Genomic DNA, 17,635 nt, shown 5'->3' with positions numbered 1-17,635 from the left:
GAGCCTAGGTCAAGGCTGCCATGAGCCACGATAGTCAATTGTGCCACCGCAGTCCAGCCTAGACAACAGAGTGAGATCCTAACTATGGTCAAGTTGACTTGACCACAGGATATCTTGCTTCTTTTTGTTCTCTTTTGACTGTCTCTGTTATTTGTGTTTTGAATAATATTCTTTTGAGAGAATGAGCCTTTGTAGGCAACCAGAAGTTCCAGCAAGACATCGGAATGTAAGACACAGACCACCTGAACTTTCAGGTGCTGAAAGGCATAGAGATGACATATCGCTTATCAGAATCTAAAATCATGACATTTTCTTTAAAAAACAAACCACAGATTTTTTTATTTTTTTGAGTCAGAGTCTTACTCTGTGGCCCAGGTTGGAGTGCAGTGGCATGCTCATGGCCACCACAGCCTTGACCTGCTGGGCTCAGGCGATCCCTCCATCTCAGCCTTCCAAGTAGCTGGAAATACAGGCACATGCCACCATGCCTGGCTAATTTTTTTTTTTACTGTAGAGATGAGGTCTCACTAAGTTGCCCAGGCTAGTCTCAAACCCCTGAGCTCAGGCAATCCTGGTGAGCCACTGCGCCCGGTTAGCTTTCTTCTTAATGTCCTAAAAAGTGACACGTAAGTTTCCTCAGTGGCAAACTGTACTTTAATTCCAATTCCCATTTAAGTTGTGTGTGTATGCTTTGGTTTTCCTTGCATTACACAAGAGACAGGCATGTTCCCCAAAATGTTAAGATGGCCTTACAAGAAGTGAAAATGTGTCATACCAGGACTTTGAGGGCCCTGGTCTGGCCCTGTCACTTGTTATTCTACTACTTTGTTATTGATGTCCTTTGTTACTCAGGAAACCCAAGTTGTCAGGTGCCTCTGAGTGTATTTTAAAGTCATTAACAGAAGTTCCCTTTGGAGGATTTAAAGATTAAAAAAAAAGGCAGACTCCACACGATGCTGTCCATTTGTCTGGGCAGCATAGTTTGGTTCAGGGTACAGACTGGACCAGATGCCTGGGCTTGACTCCTGCTGGCATTACTTGCTGTGCAACTCTGGGTAGTTCACATGACCTCTCTGTGGTTGTTTCCTCGTTCGTAAGATGAGAACCATGGTATTACTTAAATGCTGGGAACGGCTTCTGCACATGACAGGTGCTACGTGTTAGCTATAAAATGGCCACACCATCCTGTGCATCTGTTCACACACATGCAAAATGGAGGTGTGATCTCTAAAATGCCACCCCCTGTACACCTTTCTGTGATCTGCAAAGCATTTTCACACATTACTGTGACTGGTCCTCACAGTCGCCTGTGAGATGGACAGAATCTACATTCAACATCTTACAGAAGAGGGGACTGACCAGCCCGGGGTCCAGCTGGGAAGGCTGGTCAGACCTCAGCACTTGGCCAAGTTCTGGCCCAGGGGAGGGAACCTTCTTGTGCCCCTCACCTGTGAGAACGGAGGGAGGGCCGCTGTACTGCTGCATGTCCTGGACTGCCTCATCCTTCCACGGATGATCTGTCAGGATCGTTATCCCAAGATGCCAATTCCCAAGTCTTCAACCCCAGAATGACCAGGGAGAAAAAGTTCCTGAAGAAATTGGTTATTTTAGCCACACAGACACAAACTTGGGAACAGTGTTCGGTACCCCTGGAGAACACTCAAGCTGAGTCCTGGAAGGCTGGGCCATGCTCCTGGCTCCCAGAGGCTCCGCCCCTCATTCTTGGGCCTCAACTTGACTCTGCCGCCCTAAGACACTGGTTTGGAATGTGAAATCATGCAGAGCTGAGCGACAGCTTAAGCCTGAACTGAAAACCGTTGGAGAAAGTGAGAATGTTCAACTTTCCCCTGCTCCCCATACATGGTCTTAGACTAGGCTAGTACAGAGGGCAAGGAGGTGTCGGGCATCCAGTCATCTAACACTTGATCCAGCTACGCAGAATGACAGGTAACCGCGCCCCGACCCAATTGTGCACTTGAACCCTGGAGACTTCAGTGAGGTAGGTGGTATCAGCCCCATTTTACAGGTGGGCAAACTGAGGCAGAATGAAATGCAATAGCTCGCTTTTAATAACAACATACAAAATCTGGAGAAAGCCCCAAAGTAGTCCCCTGTTCCCAGAGCCCGCAGAATAAACACAGACAGGAGAGCAGGCCTCTTCTCTTCCTTTTCTCTCCCACAAAGATCTCTAAACACATCACTGGAACCTCTCCAATATTCCTGGGGACTTCAAACAAAAAAACATAGCAACAGAGAGACCCAGCTTCCAGTTTATTCCCAGTTGGGCAGGAGGAAGCCTTTGCCCTTGAGGAGAGCACAGTGCATCTCATCACAGATGGAAACGCCTTCATGCTGTGACGAGGCCATGGGCTGGGCAGTCGTTCACACAAACTGGCCGCGTGCAAGCCATCTGAACCAATTCCTCTTTGCCTCAGTGAGCAGGTCTAAGAAATGGAACCAGCACACTCAGTCAAAGGAAATGAGCTCTAGGAAACCAAGGAAGACACGGCCTCCCCTTCCCCCACCCCCAGAAGATGGGGGTGCTACCTAGAACCTTCCTGGGAAGGATGCCAATCCCACCCCACATCAGACACACTTGGGCAGAAATGTCATTCTCCTGCCTGGCTACCACGCCCTCCCACCTGCCCAGTCAGAATCCAGACTGTGCGGGTCCCTCCATCCCAGACCAAGCGGGAAGTCTCCAGGTTGGAGGTGTGTATGTTGGCGGTGTTCTTTGGCTGGAAGCAAAAGGCCATTCTGGCGGGATCGGGGCCTGTCTGCTCAGCTCAAGGCCTTTCTGGACCTGGGTGTGGGGCGAGGTATTCCCAGCCCAGGGCAAAGCCATCACACATCTCGTGCTCCCCACCCCCCTGTGTACCCTATTATAACAAAGTGGCAAACTGGGGGAGGGGCAAGTTGGGACTGACTCGGTGCTGGAGTTCAAGTACAGCATTACAAAATCTTAAACTGGTTCTCCTTAAGAAAGTGGTGACAGTTTGACACGCTGAGTGCCCCAGTGGGGTGGTTTCCACTGCTGTGGGCCGGGATGTGAACACCAGATCTGTGGTGGACGCCGGCTGCTCCCTTGCACGCTCTCATGGCCGCTTGGTGTCTCTGGTCCTCTCTGAGTGCAGAGGGCTCTCCAGAGACGGGCTTGGGGGGAGGGGAAGTGGGCACAGGGCGGAGCAGAGCCAGCAGGGGAGGAGAAAGAGGCACTTCAGTTTGGGCTGGTGTTCGTGGAGTCGGCCCTGGCCCCGGGAGTCGAGTGGCCCCGCCTGGCTGCGGCTCCGGCGCTGGCTTGTCACAGAAGACCCCGGTGGCGGTGGACAGGTAGGCACTTGGCAGCACTCCCAGGGCTGGGCAGGGCCGGGGCTCTGCGTGGCTCCGTACACGGCTAGGTCATCAGGATGGGCTTCTGCCGGACTTCCAGGATGTCTAGGGTGGGCAGGAGGCAGGCACATGGAACCAGGGCTGTGGCGGCAGCAGCTCCGTCCAGAGGATCCCACCTCGGCAACTCGCACGCATCTCCTCCCCAGGCCTCACAAGACACAGGGGCTGCCACCACCACCCCGACCTTCCAGGCCAGGAGATGAGTCTGCAGCAGCTATACACAACTGCCTGGCATCACCGCGGCAGGCTGGGTCAGCGAGCTGATCAGCAGGTCCTCAAGAGTGGACAGCAGGGGGCGCAAGAAAGGTATGTCAAGTGGCCTTGGGCTCTGGGAAAGCTACAGCCCCACCCAAAGTCTCAGGCAGGGAAACTAGGGCCCCTGCAGTCACCCAAATGACAGGTCACGCGAAATGACATGACAGGGCTGGACAACTCCACAAGGGGCCCTGAGGGGCCTGGCAGTCAGGGCTGCCTACAAAGAGGTGCAGCGTGTTTCCACACCAGCCAGCGTTACCTGTTAAAATCCGATGCAGCGGCAAAGTGACATAGGTCAAGTGTGCATAGAGAAGGAAGTTTCCGTCTGCTCTGTTCAGCTTCAGCCAGGACCCGACCAACGACCGTCCCGTGCCAGACAGGGAGCGAGACCGCAGATTGGTTGCATTGTGCAGGTCAGCTGGGGAAAGAAGGCCAGGTCATGGGCACATGAGGCCGGGCACTCCTTACTGTTCGTGCCCACACCAACACCCACACACCTCAGAACTGCTGCCTCCTCGCCTGTGACACCCCTCCCCCATCTGCCAGGGCCCAGACCAACATATCTACCTCCCTGACAAGCTCCCTGCCCCAGGCCCAGCATGAGGAAGGTGCTCAGTCCATTGGACAGTGAATCCTTCACTTTTCCGTGCATTCAACAAACGTGTATGGATTGGTGCTGTGCCAGGTACTAGCTCGGTCCTGAGAACAATGGTGTATACACGGTCCTTGCCAGCACAGAATTTGCTAGAACCTTCCAAGTTGTCTCTGATGGGCATCCCCAACCCCCTACAGCCATTTTCCACATGGACTGCTGAGCAGTAATTTTTTTTTTTTTGAGTCAGAGTCTCTGTCACCCAGTGCAAGGGCATGATTACAGCTCACCAGCCTCAACCTCCTGGGTTCAGGTGATCCTCCCATCTCAGCCTCCCAAGTAGGTGGGACTACAGGTATGTACCACTCACCCAGCTAATGTTCTTATTTTTTTAGAGATGAAGTCTCACTATGTGGCCCAAACGAGTGGTATTTTGAATACTCAACTCTGATGTCGTCAACCCTGTAGTGTCTTCCCCTGGTGCTAAAAGACCGAGCTTGACTCCTGTTTTCTGGCTGCACAACTCACTGACGGAGCGCCCACCACTAAGAGGCCACAGGGAGAAGGTGCAAGGGAGGGAGTGCAAACTGTGCACGGGCTGGACTGAGGGGCTTGGGGATCTCCAGGTGCAGATGCCCAGGAGGGTCCTGGGAGGCCAGAGAGGAGGCCATGAGAGCTGTCAGCTCAATAGGGTGACTCTATCACTGGAGAGCACATGGCTCTGAGGAGAGGAGGAAGAGCCAGCCTGGGATGCAGAAGGAGTGAAGCCAGGAGAGCCTGACGAGAGCTCCTCTCTCACGACATGCCCACCACGAGGGAGCAGGCAGACCACCATGGGCCCCTTTTACTGAAGCAGATGGAAAGGCTTTGGAAAGGCTGGGAGCCCCTGAAACTGTGACGAGCTGCTGCCTGGATGTGCTCTGAGCACCCAGTCTGCTGGGGGACGCTAGGACCCTTCAGAATGGAGCCCCAGGCAGCCACTTCTGTGTGTCCATCCACAGCTCCGAACCCAGGCTCTGGATCGGTGCCCGCTCTCTAAATGATGCTGAACGAACGAATGAATGAGTGGATGAATCACTGCCCTAGATCAAGAGGAGACCGAAGGGCAGTGGGGGGCCTCAGGGCCAGGGGGGCCGGGGCACCTGCGCCATCATCCTCCCGGAAGAATTCCTCGCTGTCGTTGGCCGAGTGGGACTTCTTCATCTCAGCGATTCGGTTCCGGGGCACCTTCCTCTTGAGGGACGGGGAGAAGAAGGCAGGCCGGTTGTTCCGCTCCGGGGTAGGGGGTGTGCTGAAGGAGGTCACCTGGAACAAGAGCCAGCGTCACGGGGGCAGCAGGAGCAGCCCTCTCCCGCCAGGGCCCCAAAGCCCACTCATCTCCTGCCCTCGGCAAGCCCAGCACAGCTCCGGAGAAGAGGCCACGAGGGCTGTGGCCACTGGCCCGGGTGAGGCGGCCACCCTGGAGCTGGGTGGGACCGGGGATGGGAGATGCGTTAGCGCCGGGACCAGCAGACCCTTGGCCACCCGCACTGCCGAGGAGGGAGCAGGCTGCTGCGCAACGGCAGAGGAAGCCCTCTTCCAGGCCGCAAACGCTGGTGAGGGGTTGCTGAAGTGCAAAGTGACACCAGCGGCTGACGTGGCCCGAGCACTTGGCCCACCCACGGGCCCACCAAGTCCTCTCGAGCACTCTGTGAGACAGAGCTAGTATCAGTCCATCTGACAAAGGAAGACACTGAGGCGGGAACCAAGACCCTGACTTGCCTCAGGCCATCCGGCGGGACGGGGCAGCCCAGATCTTCTGCTTGAAGGCCATGCTCCTCACCCTCCTTTCTTCTCTTAGCTAGAATGTCCCCCTGGCCCCCGGCCGCCGGCCCACAGCAACCTTCCATAAGAAGTGCTATGGCAAGTAGCCCTGTGCCTCTGTCTCCTCTCTCCCCACTCCTAATCACGTTTCGTTCTGTTCGCCATTCACACCCACTCAGAGCCAGCGGGCACAGCACTAGACAGACAGGCACATGACAGGTCCCTGCCCTCAAGGAGCTCACAGTCTGCTGAGGGCAACAGACTTGGAAAGTGGCAACCATAGACAGAGAAAGGGAAGCACAGGATACGTGGCGCACAGAGGCAAAAGGGAGCGACAGCCTGGAAAGTCAAGGAAGGCTTCCTGGAAGAGGCACTGCTGGAGCTGGGTCTTGAAGGACGAGTAGGAGTTCGCCAGGTGAAGAAGGGGGGGAAGGGCGTTCCAGACAGAGGGAACTTGGCCCATCTCCTCCCTCCTCCCCCTGCAAACAAGAATCTGAGAAGCAAGATGAGCTGGGACGGAGACTCCAGGAGCTCCATCAGCCTCCTCGTCACGGCTCTGACATCCACCAAAGTCCCGGCGGCTGCTGGGCTCCAGACGGTCCTTCCACAAGCCAGGGAAGGTTTTTAAAAGACAAAAAAAACAAAAGCAAAAAAAAAGAAAGCAAAAACAAACACCAGAAACCACAATACACAGAGTCTGCATTTGTCGCGCACTGAGCTCAAGCAACCCCTCTGAAAAGGAGCCTGGCAACAGTGAGCACACAGGTGGAAGTCCCCGGGGTCAGCCCTGCTGCTGCTGCTGGGTGACCCTAGCAAGTCCTCCCCCTCCTCCTTGCTACTAGGGGCCAGGGGCTTTCGCACCCCTCACAGCTGATCCCACTGGACACATGAGAAAAGCCAGGCTCAGGCGGGTCTGGTAACATGGCTGTAGTCACTTGGCAAACACAGAGGGCTGAAGTTGGGCATCCAGGATTGTCCAGCCCAGAGCCCAGGCCGCATCTTCAAAAGGACTTTCACAGGCGTGTTTTGCCAGAGTCCCAGGGGGGCAATTTAGGACCAGGGAGAAGAATGACGTCCTTCATCTCAAGAATAAACTCAGATCATGAACCACCTCGTCCCAAAAACAAGAGAGACCCTTGCCCGGAATTCTCACCCATCTTTGCAAAAAACAGCACTTACTGTTTTTGTTTGGCTCATAAAACACATTGATTGCAGAAGACACACATACAAAAAAATATAAAGAAGAGAAGGAACACCAACATCTGACCACCTGGACATATGCATGCTAAGATCTTTTTACAGAATTAAAGTATAACAAACACATTCTTCCTCGTCTCAGGCTCTTCAGCGGGAATGCATTATTTGCGCTCCCAAGGGTCCCTTTTCCAAGTAAGTCAATAGCACACAGGAACTGCGGTGGCTGCTACTTTTGGGAGGCACTCCCGAGGGTGAAGCGCCATGCCAATGGCTTGATGTGCAGAGCTCCTTGAGCCTCCCCACACCTCGGGGGGCAGGTATTCCCAGCCCGTTTCTGGATGAGAAAACTGAGGCTCGGGGAGGAAGAGACATGCCCAAGGTCATGAGTGCAGCAGAGCAGGATTCCAGCCCGTGGGGGTCTCTCCTGGACAAGGGCTGAGCAAGGTCCCCTGACCCAAGGGCCCGTGCTGAGGGTGCCTCTCTGTCCAGGGGCACTAACCTGCCTGTCTTCTCCCAAGACCTACAGCCCTGAGCAGCCCCTCTGGAAGACCTAAGCGGGGCAGCAGCCAGCGTCTGGAGGCTTTCTGCTGCCTGCACCCCTGGGGCCTGCAACCCCCGCCCTCCCCCAGGGATTCTGAGGACAAGGCTGCCGCTGACCTCAGCCTCCCACCCTCGGTAGGGTGGGGCCTAGAAAGAGCGGGGCTCCAAGGTCCCGTGCTGAAACTCGAAAGCGTGTGACCTAGGGCAGCACAAGTCAATCCGCCAGCCTAAGTTCCAGGTGTGTGAGGCAGGAGTCCTCATGACTCCCCATGGGGCTGCCGCTAACATCCCAACCCCTCTGGGCAAGGGAAGGGCAGGGTGGCCCCAGGGCCTCTGCACGCTCTTGCGGACCCCCCTGTCATCACTGTTCCCATCTGACTCACCAGGGAAGCCATGCTCGCTCAGCAGGTCCACAAGGTAGGTACCAGGGCTGGGCCTGGGTCGCCAGTCAGTCTCTTCTGCCCACTGAGCCCTGGACTCAGCCTGGCTGCAGTGGCAGCTCAGGGAAGCAGAAAGAGCTCTGGGCAGGCACTAACCTGCTGTGTGACCTCGGGCAAGGCACAGCACCTCTCTGCGCCTCAGCCTCCTCACTGGTGGGTGGGGACAATGACACCTACCTCACCAGGGGGCTGTGAGGAGGAGGGAGATGGTGGGCAGTGAGTCCCAGTGACAGGATGCCCCTCCCCATCCATGCAGCCCTTACCCGCTCGTGCATGGGTGAAGCTGGGCTGGAGTCCTCTTCTGTTCCGCAGGGGGACGTGTCACCTGTGGATACTCGGCTGACCGCCATCTCTGCATGACCCTTGCCCTGTGGCCCTTTCATGCGCACAAACTCCATGTTGTTGTACTTATAGAAGCCGAATGACATCTTCTGAGCCATGCGGGCAGCCACGCTCACCTGTGGGCCGGGGGAGGTGGCTTGGGTCAGGGCAGGTGGGAAGGGCTCCACAGGGCCTCTCCCTTGACACGAGCAGCCAGGGTGACTCTTCTCGAGGAGTGACCCCAAGGGCTGCCCGTAAGGGAGGGTCTGGGCCAGTCAGCCCAGCCTCGCCCAGCAGGCAGGGGCAGCAGGGATGTCCCCAGACTCCTGGCTGGTGCTCTTCCCCTGCCCTGATGACCACGTCCACAGCCAGGCCCAGTGCCGGGCTGGGGACAGGGCCCCAGGCCTGCAGAGAGGCCAGCCTCCGGATGATGCCCCGCGAGAGCGGCCTGCCCGCCTGCAGCTTAGTGAGTCGGGGCAGCCCCAGGAGGGCTCCCAGAGCAGCAAAAAGCCAGGGACTCGTGGCAGAGAGGGAGTCACGCAACACCAGCATCACGTTCCAGGAATTACGAACTGAGGCGGAAGTTCCCACTCATATTTAGGACGGAGGCAGGTGGCCCAAGTGAGCTGAGGCAGACTATGGTGAAGAGACCTTAAGCAGACCAGGAAGCATCTGAGAGGGGCCCCAGGGGCTGCAGGTGCTGAGATGGGCAGCCACAGCACAGAGGTGGGCTTGGAGCATCCCAGTGGCAAGGGCAAAGTAGGCTGTGGACTGCTGTCCCCTAGCCCTGGAGAATGCCTGTGGGGCCACCCGCACTCACTCGGTTGTCATACACCTTCTTGAGCGCCTCATAGCGGATGGAGCCCTGAAAGATGACCCCCTGGAACGTGTTGGTTTTGTCACTGGCCACCAGCTCCACACAGACCATCTCTCCTTCCCCTACAGTCATGTCGCTGAACACCTGGGGTGGGGCAGAGAGAGATGGGCACACGGCGGTCAGCTCCCACCGCCACACGGCAGCCTGGCCAGCTACCAGGGAGGGCGGTGCAAACCTCCCAAAGGTGAAGACACTGCAGAGGTGTCAGCTCTTTGTCGCAGCCTCCCAGTGGCACCACATCTTCCAAGCCCAGCAGGACAGGACCAGCCTCATGGGACAGTAGCTGTGCAGCAGGGAAGGACCGGGACCCTGACAGCCCCTCTGGGCCTGGCAGAGGACACACCCGTGGCTAGGCCACTGGGAGACCACGTCCCTCCTCACAGATCCAGGACTGTCAGCCACTTCCTAGGACCTTCTTCTCATGCCTGGGGGTGCCCAGCCCCACCCGCCTCACCCTGCCCTGCACCTGGGTGTCATCAAAGGTTCAGCAGCAGTGGACAGGGTGACTGCCCATCCGGAAGGACAGCACTCAGACTTGGTACGACCCCATCCTGCTGCCTTCCAAGTCATTGCTCCCAGGGCCAGCACAGACTGTAAGCTTTGTGGTCACTGAGACTCAGGTGCAAATTTCAGCTCTGCCAGATATGAGCTGTGTGAGCCTACTGAGGACAACCTTCTGAGACTCAGATGCCTCCAGCCACCATGACATCTGGCAGAGTCTGACAGATACGCCTGCCTTCCTCATCAGTCCTCCCAGGGGCCCTGAGCACCTCTGAATGAGTACAAGGACCTTACCAAGGCCTAGTGAGGAAGAGCTGAGGGCGGGGCCCTGCAGGTGTGGGGTGTGGGGTGTGGCCAGCTCCCTCCCTACTCTCTCCCAAGCCCCATGTTTCCCCAGCCAGTCCCATTCTGTCTGGGCCCCAGTTTCCCTGACCTTAAAACAAAGGGTTGGCCCACATAACTCCTAAAGGCCCATCCCTCTCTGCCATCCTAGATTTGATGTTAGGGCAGGAGTGGAGGACTAAACTATAGTTTAATAGCATTAATAATGACTCCTCCTGCCCGGGCAGGACATTTTGAGTTTACGATGATTCTCCCAGGCAAGAGGCTTTGATCTTCAACCCAGACAGGTAAGAAGGACAGATGATCATTATGCTCATTTAACAGGAGGAGGAAACAGGTTCAGAGCTGGATGAACTTACTTGCCCATGATCAAGTACTGGGAAGAGTGAGAGCCAGATTTATCTTTGACCCGACCCTTCCTGGCCCCTAATGGCCAATGCCTGAAGGGCCTGAGGGGAAAGCTCACACCTGTGGAGGAAGGGGAGGCTGGAAAGAAGCAGCTTACCTCCTCAAAGCTGTCGATCATGAAGAAAATATTGGGGTAGCTGATCTTAGATTCCTCCCCTTTGCTGTCCATGGGGTGCTTGCTGGGGGATGCAAACACTTGCTGGAAGGAAGCAGATTTGAAGGACAGAGTGAGACTCCACTCTGCACATCAGCCCAGAGCCACTCCAAGGACACACCACCATGGCCACACTGCCCAGAGCCAGTCTAGAGCCAGAGCACTGCTCAGAGGGGGTGTCTGGGATGATCTGGTTTCGTGCTCCTTGCACAGGACACAGGATCCTGTGGCTGCATGTATTTCTGGAGTCAGAACCCTCCCTTTGGGGTAGGAAGTGAGGAGGAGGAGGAGGAGGACTTGTCTGCCCCAAATGAAAGCTGGGCAGCCAGAGGGCCGCCACCCCTGGACCCCTGACCACTGGGCTTTTGTATGGCTCTGGTGCTGAGCTCACCTGGGATTTCTTCCTATGGATGTGAATGTCCCCCCCGTCAGCGCGTGTGCACACCGCACAGGTCACCATGTAGTCCAGCTAGAAGAGAGCACAGGTTAGTGTCCTTGGAGGGGTGGGGTCTGCCATCCCTAAGGGCCAATTGACAGCCCACCCTGCCCCACCCCTACCTTCTGCAGGATGAGATTCAGGCAGACACTCTCCTCCCAGTCGATGTCAGGATCTCCCAGGCCCGGCAGCTTCTTGGAGTCCCGCCGGTACACTTCTACCTCCACCTCGGCCTCAGTCTCAGCTGGCTGCAGGGCCCAGGGAGAAGTAGGTGTCAGGGTCCACTGTGGCCCCTGGCACTCTTCTCCCTGGCTATAGGATGCCAACCTCACCTCACAGTGAGAAAAGGATGTCCTGGGGTAGTGGGGGCTCCTACTCGCCACTGCTTGTGCAGTTTGGCAGTCACCCCAAGCCTGAGCTGAGTGTCCTTAGGCTCACAAGACTGCCATTCCTCTTGGTTTCATTTCAGTTCCTGCTTGGTTTTTCTCCTTTCTTCCCTGTACTTCCAGAACTTCTGACATCGAGCACATAGCTCCAAAAAGGCAGGAAGTAAGAGTGTTCTGCATATAGCAGATGCTCAGCAAGCCTCTGCTGACCCCGTGAATGAAAAGTCCATAGACACAATTGCATGACAACTTTCAGGCTAGCACCACAGCACACTGGCCAGTGAGAGAGCACACTCCCCATCAGAAATGTGCCCATGTGTGTACCAAAAAAAAAATGGTCCAAGAAAGTACTGGGAGCTGCTCAGGACCCATCCATAGGAGATGTGCTGGCAACTGTGCTGTTCTCAGTGGAATATTATGAAGCAATGAGACTGGATAGATTACAGCCATCTGTGTCAACAGGTATGACTCTCACAGACACCACATTAAGAGAAAGAAACCCGCCACTGCACGCACTGCATGACGCCACACGTATGAGCTACAAGAACAGGCAAAACCTGCCCATGAAGTGTGAGAGGTCAGGGCAGTGGCTCTCCTTGGGGGAGGGCAGAAACTGGGTGGAGGCTAGAGGACTCAGGGGTTCTGGTCACACTCTCTGTCTCTTGATCTGGAGGTTGGTGACATCAGGTATCTATGCTGAGAAAAATCAAGCTGTATACATTTTGGGGGCATTTTTCTGTATGTATGTTATATTGAAAAAAAACTTACCAAAAAGGAAAAAGTGAGACTGTGAGCAGTTTTGCCACACAGAAGCTGTGTGACCCAGGGTGGGCTCCTCCCCCTCTGAGCTTTAGTTTTCTGTGAGTAGGGGTATGGATAATCTGCACCTCAGGATGTTGACAGCCACCAGCACAGAACAGGCTGCACAGACGCCAGTTCCCCTCAAAGCCAAAGACAAGATGGGCTGCCCAGGAACAATGAGCACTTTGCCCAGGGGTGGCATGGAGAAAGAGGGCACGGAAAGCCCGACTGCCCTCACTGGGAAAGACGGGGCCTGGAGCAGGATCCGGGAATCCCAGCTCCTGTCCCACCCACACTGCAGCTCCTCCATCCACCCTCCTCTGCTAAGCGCAGGAAGTCCTGCCAGTTGCTATGGCGACTGGGTACCAGCAAGATGGGGATGGGGAGGGGGTAGGAAGCAGCCTCGCTTGCCGCAGAGGACTAGCAGTGCGCAGGCGCCTCCGCAGCCCCCGTAGCCTGCCTAGGTCTTGCGGCTTCTGTCTGGTGGGTCTCCTGTCTCCCACTTGCACCTCCAGTGCGCCCCCTGCAGGCCGCCCTCTGCACTGCGGCCCAGCGACCTGGGAAAATTCCAAGTTGGGGTAAACTCAACAGCAGATAGCACACTATCCACCCACCCTCATAGGGCCTAGGCTGACAATATGTTCCATGCCCTCCTACTCTGCATGCGCTGGTCCCTCTACGTCCTCTGTCCACTGCTGTCCCTTCTCTTTCCTACAACCTTCTGACCAGATGCCACCTTTCTGCCCTCCACCCCATTGTTCCTACCATCACAGCACTGATGGCTCTGCACTATTGGCTAGGCTGTTACAACCTGGGGACTCCTTGAAGACAGGGACCAGACCTGAGTCATTTCTGTGTTCCCGGCACTAGGGGAGGGGCATTTGCACATGGCAGACAGTGGGTGTTCAGTGGAACATTCTGGCACATGAATTGCTGGTCTGCCACACATTCCCGTGGGACTCTGGCTTCCCTTACTGACTTCGACATCCCAAATCTTCAGGGGAATTTGGACCCGGCCCCATCCCCTCCTGCTCCAAATTCCTCAGGCCTGGATCCAGGACAGCTCTTTCTCAGAGGAGGGCTCTCACCTTTAACTTCTCTGCCACCCAAGAAAGAGCCATCACCTGCCCATTCCTTTCTCCTCCCCACCTGGCCTATCAGGGCACAAAGACCCGTCCTCTCCCCTCTCCTGCCTGGAATAGAAATTCAAGGTACTATGCAGCTAAGAGTGTCTCAGCTGTGCCCAGTTCTCACCAAAGTCTCTGGGCACAACAGACTTTGCCTTGGGAAAAGACCACCATTTCACAAAAAAGACTCCCTGCAGCCTGAACTCCAGCAGAAACTGACAGGCCAGAGTAGCTGGGGGCAAAGGCTGGGTCTAGCCCAGGGACACCGAGGCCCTTAACCTCCCGCGCGCGGCTTCCACAAGTGGGAAGAGTGTCTTGCAGGCACTCTCCCAGAGTCATGCTGAGGTTAGAGGGCAGCGGGCTCACCACGGGGGCAACGGGCAGCGAGCGCCCGTAGGCATCAGCCACCTCCCCACCAAGGGCAAGTGTGTGATCACATCAACCCCAAACATCCCAACTCCCCGGAGTCCACAATGGGAGGAAGCTGACCTTACGGAGCATCTGCCCTGCGCCCCTTTTACAGAAGGAAAAGATGAGCCCCAGAGAGATGAGCTGACAATGTCACACTGCAAAGCTGGTCTGGAAAGCTGCATACCCAGTAGGGAGAGCATGATGACCAGGGACAGAGGGGCCCTGAGCCAGCTCCAGGGGGGACTCACTCAGGGATCCCACCACCAAAACCCAACCCACAAGTCTACCAATCAGCATCTTCTTCATCCCTCCTGGAGGGTACCCCTCCCCTGCCTGAATGTGGCTATGGCCCCTTCCCACCCACTACTGAAATGACTCTACTAAAGCCTCTACTGTCCCCAGTACCAAATCCAGTGGGCCCTCCAGGCACTGCACCCTGTGGGCCATGCCCACTCCCCAGGCCCTCCCCTCTCGCAGACTCTCCCCTCTCCTGGCTCTTCCTTCACCTCTTTGGCCAGTAACTCATGGTCTCCTGTTGGTCCCTCCAAAGTCAGGCTAGCTCAGGGCTTAGAACCAGGGTGCAGGGAGCTAGCCTTGGAGGGACATGGGCAGCGGGTACCCAGGCCTGTGCACTTGCAGGAGAGCTTTCCCACATGTGTTCAGGCTCAAAGAATTGTTACAAGGTAAGGATAGGGCTTAATGCACTCGCTTAGTGGGCCACCACTACAACCAGGGTCCCAGAGTCACAGAGCACCAGACTGGGAGACAAGCAGGTCTCAGGTTCCAGAACTGGCTCCACGGCCCTCTCATGTTTTGATTTTTAAAGAAAAACAAAAGCACTTCCATGTTTGGTATATGGATTGCTTAAACATTTTACAGACTACCAAAGCGTGTGAAAAACAAAGAAGGAAACATGCAACATGTGTTTATTAACTCCTCCACACATGTAAATGTCGTGGATGGAAAACCTTAGGTGTCACTTCATCTCTCAACCCTCAGTTTCCTCATTTGTGAAAAGGATAGCAACATCTACCCTGTTGGGTTGTTACAAGTTCACAGTGAGATTAAGCAGTAAAGAGGCTGGCACTGTGTCCAGCATATGGCCAGGGCGCAGTGGAAGGCAACATCATCACCATCATGACCATCACCAAGCCATGTCACCTTGCCATGGCCACAGGAGGGCTCTGGACTCTGGGGTCAAACCTTACCTCTCCCATTTACTTACTAATTATGAGAGGCTGGCCAAGTCAGCTGGCCTCTGAACCTGTTTCCTCAAAGCTGCAGTGGTGATGACAATCACTGCCCTTCAGAGTCATGGTGAAGATGACAATGTATACAGCACACCCAGCACATCCCGCAATGAGACAGCACACAAAGGCTGTCTACACGGTTCCTGGAACATAGCAGGTGCCCAACAAATATCATTTACTCCTGTGACATGCATGAGGACTACAGGGAAGCCCACCTGTGCCAAGAGCAGACCCCGCAGGGACGCTGGGGACACAGATGCAGGTGCCAGGCGAGTAGGCACTCACCTTCCTCCCGTCGGCACTGCTCTCACTGCCGGAGAACGCCAGCTTCCGGCGCACATAGAAAAGCATGTCATCCTGCCGGGGAGCCCATTTCTCCATGAAGTAGGTGGAGAACATCCAAGTCCAGAAGACGATGCGGTCATCCTTGAAGCACCCTGCAGAAGGAGGCCAGAGAGGAGTGAAAAAGGGTGGGCCACCCTGGCCCTTGCCGCGACCTTGGCCAAACCCTGACCGCGACTTGCATTTCTGGTAGAAATCTGACAGGGCTCGGAGATGCTCTGCCCCTGCTCCGTCACCACCCCATGACCCCACCATGGGGCATCCTGAGAGGCTAAGGGCACCTCCCAGGAGGCCCAATTTCTCCACCCAGGAGCAGCCTAGGGCCCCCCCCCAGAACTCCAGTCCCACAGCTGAGCTCAACTTCAGTCTGTGGATGAATCAGCAGCTTCGGTAAAAAAGGAAAGACCTAAGGAGACCAGGACGTCGCTGGTTGGCTTTGCTGGCTGGCTGGAAGCCTGGAAGGCTTTGGAGCCGGGAGAGCCTTCTCACCCCTCCCACTCCCCCTGGCTGCGGCAATCCCCATGGAGAATCCAACTTAAAGGAACAGCCACCCTCCAGCTAGCCTCAGCCGCAGGCAGGAGTCGTGCGGGAAGACCGCACATGCCCCACCCCTGCGGCTGTGGCTGCAAGCCTGAAAGCACACCAGCTTTATCTCATTTGATCCTCACAGGGACTCTTCCTGTTATCGCAAATGGCATTTCTTTACGATGAGTAAGTATAATCTTTTCCTGCACAAGAAGAATAAGTCCTCAGGCTTTGGTAGGAAAGGTCTGGGCTTCCATTCCAGCTCCACCACTTTATGATGTGACAATGGGCAGAGGGCTTGGACTGAGTCTGAGGTTCAGCACAGGAAAATGCAGATTAGCCAGGACCATGGGGGAATAGTGCAGGGTCAACAAAGGTGGGTTTCCCTCCTTTCTAGATGGATCTATCAAAATTTCTATGCTGCCAAGCGATCTCTTATCAACTCTGTGTATTAAAGTGTTGCTAGTTCCTCTATCCCTCATTTAGCACTATGGTCTAGTTCTAGTACTCTGGGGATGGGACTTACACATGGGGAAGCTATAGGGCAGCCTAGTGCCAGTACCCTCCAATGCACAGGCAGTCCAGTGGGCTGGCCAAGACTCGCCCAGGTCTCCTGACTCCCAAGCCAGATCCCCTCCTCCTGGGGGTCAGCCATCAGGCTGAGACAAATGCAGAAAACCCCAGCCTTTGATTCAGCCACACCACTAACCAGAGAACCTGGCCCTGGCCTCTGCCCTCTGCCCTGCAGCATGTTCCCCACCCACTCTACGCCCTGCCTGGCTCAGGCTGCGAGAGGGAGGAAGGTCAGCAAGCCCGGTCAGGAGGCTCCGCAGGACTGGCAAGATCACCACAGGTTCACAGGACCTGGTGGAACCAAACATGTGCCCCGTCCACAGCATCACTTCACTTTTTTGCAACAGGCGACACCAATCCACACTACAGATCCTTGCAAAGTTAAGCAAGGGTGCTATGATTACTCCCAGACACAATGCCAATTATTTTTTACTTCCCCGTAACATCGTTTCACCTTTGGTTCCCTCTAAGAGCCCAGTGGGTTTTTTAAACAACACTCAAAGACTACCCAAGCTGACCATCTCTTGCTCCCATGATGGGTATAGGGGGTCATGATTCAAAATCTCACACCTGCCAGAATGAGGCCAAAGCCCACTATCAGTGGCCCTCCTCTGGGTGAAGCACTGCCTTTCCTCAGTGGCCTCTTTGTATTGTTTAATAAAAGTAACCTAGCAATCGTACATAGACAATCATGATATTGGTAATGATGACAACTTCATCGACTATGATTTATTGGTAAGCATCTTTCATATGCTGACCACTGGCAAAGAGTTCTATGTAGATTATCTCATCAAATTCTCAGTCACTCTGTGATTATGGATTATGGCCCCATTTCACAGAAGAAGAAATTTTTTTTTTTTGAGTTGGAGTCTCACTCTGTCGCCCAGACTGGAGTGAAGTGGCACACTTCCAGCCACCACAGCCTCGACCTACTGGGCTCCGGCGACCCTTCCGCCTCAGCTTT

The 17,635-nt window shown here is 55.4% G+C and overlaps 1 protein-coding gene across 1 annotated transcript; it reads right to left on the bottom strand.

The window, feature by feature from the left end:
• Positions 1-2,046: 2,046 nt before the first annotated feature.
• Positions 2,047-16,007, bottom strand: KIAA0930 (KIAA0930 ortholog). Its single transcript, XM_008055175.2, has 9 exons — positions 15,517-16,007; positions 11,379-11,504; positions 11,212-11,289; positions 10,764-10,865; positions 9,359-9,499; positions 8,481-8,675; positions 5,380-5,542; positions 3,905-4,063; positions 2,047-3,435 (listed from the first exon to the last, which is right to left on the bottom strand). Exons 1-9 carry the CDS (start codon positions 15,826-15,828, stop codon positions 3,395-3,397), a joined length of 1,317 nt encoding a protein of 438 aa, XP_008053366.2. The 5' UTR covers positions 15,829-16,007; the 3' UTR covers positions 2,047-3,394.
• Between the last annotated feature and the right edge of the window lie 1,628 nt (positions 16,008-17,635).

This window comes from Carlito syrichta, unplaced genomic scaffold (genome assembly GCF_000164805.1).
Source record: "Carlito syrichta isolate Samal-C Ts95f unplaced genomic scaffold, Tarsius_syrichta-2.0.1 Scaffold301761, whole genome shotgun sequence".
In the NCBI taxonomy this organism is placed as follows: Eukaryota; Metazoa; Chordata; class Mammalia; order Primates; family Tarsiidae; genus Carlito; species Carlito syrichta.
This window is presented reverse-complemented; position numbering and strand designations above follow the sequence as displayed.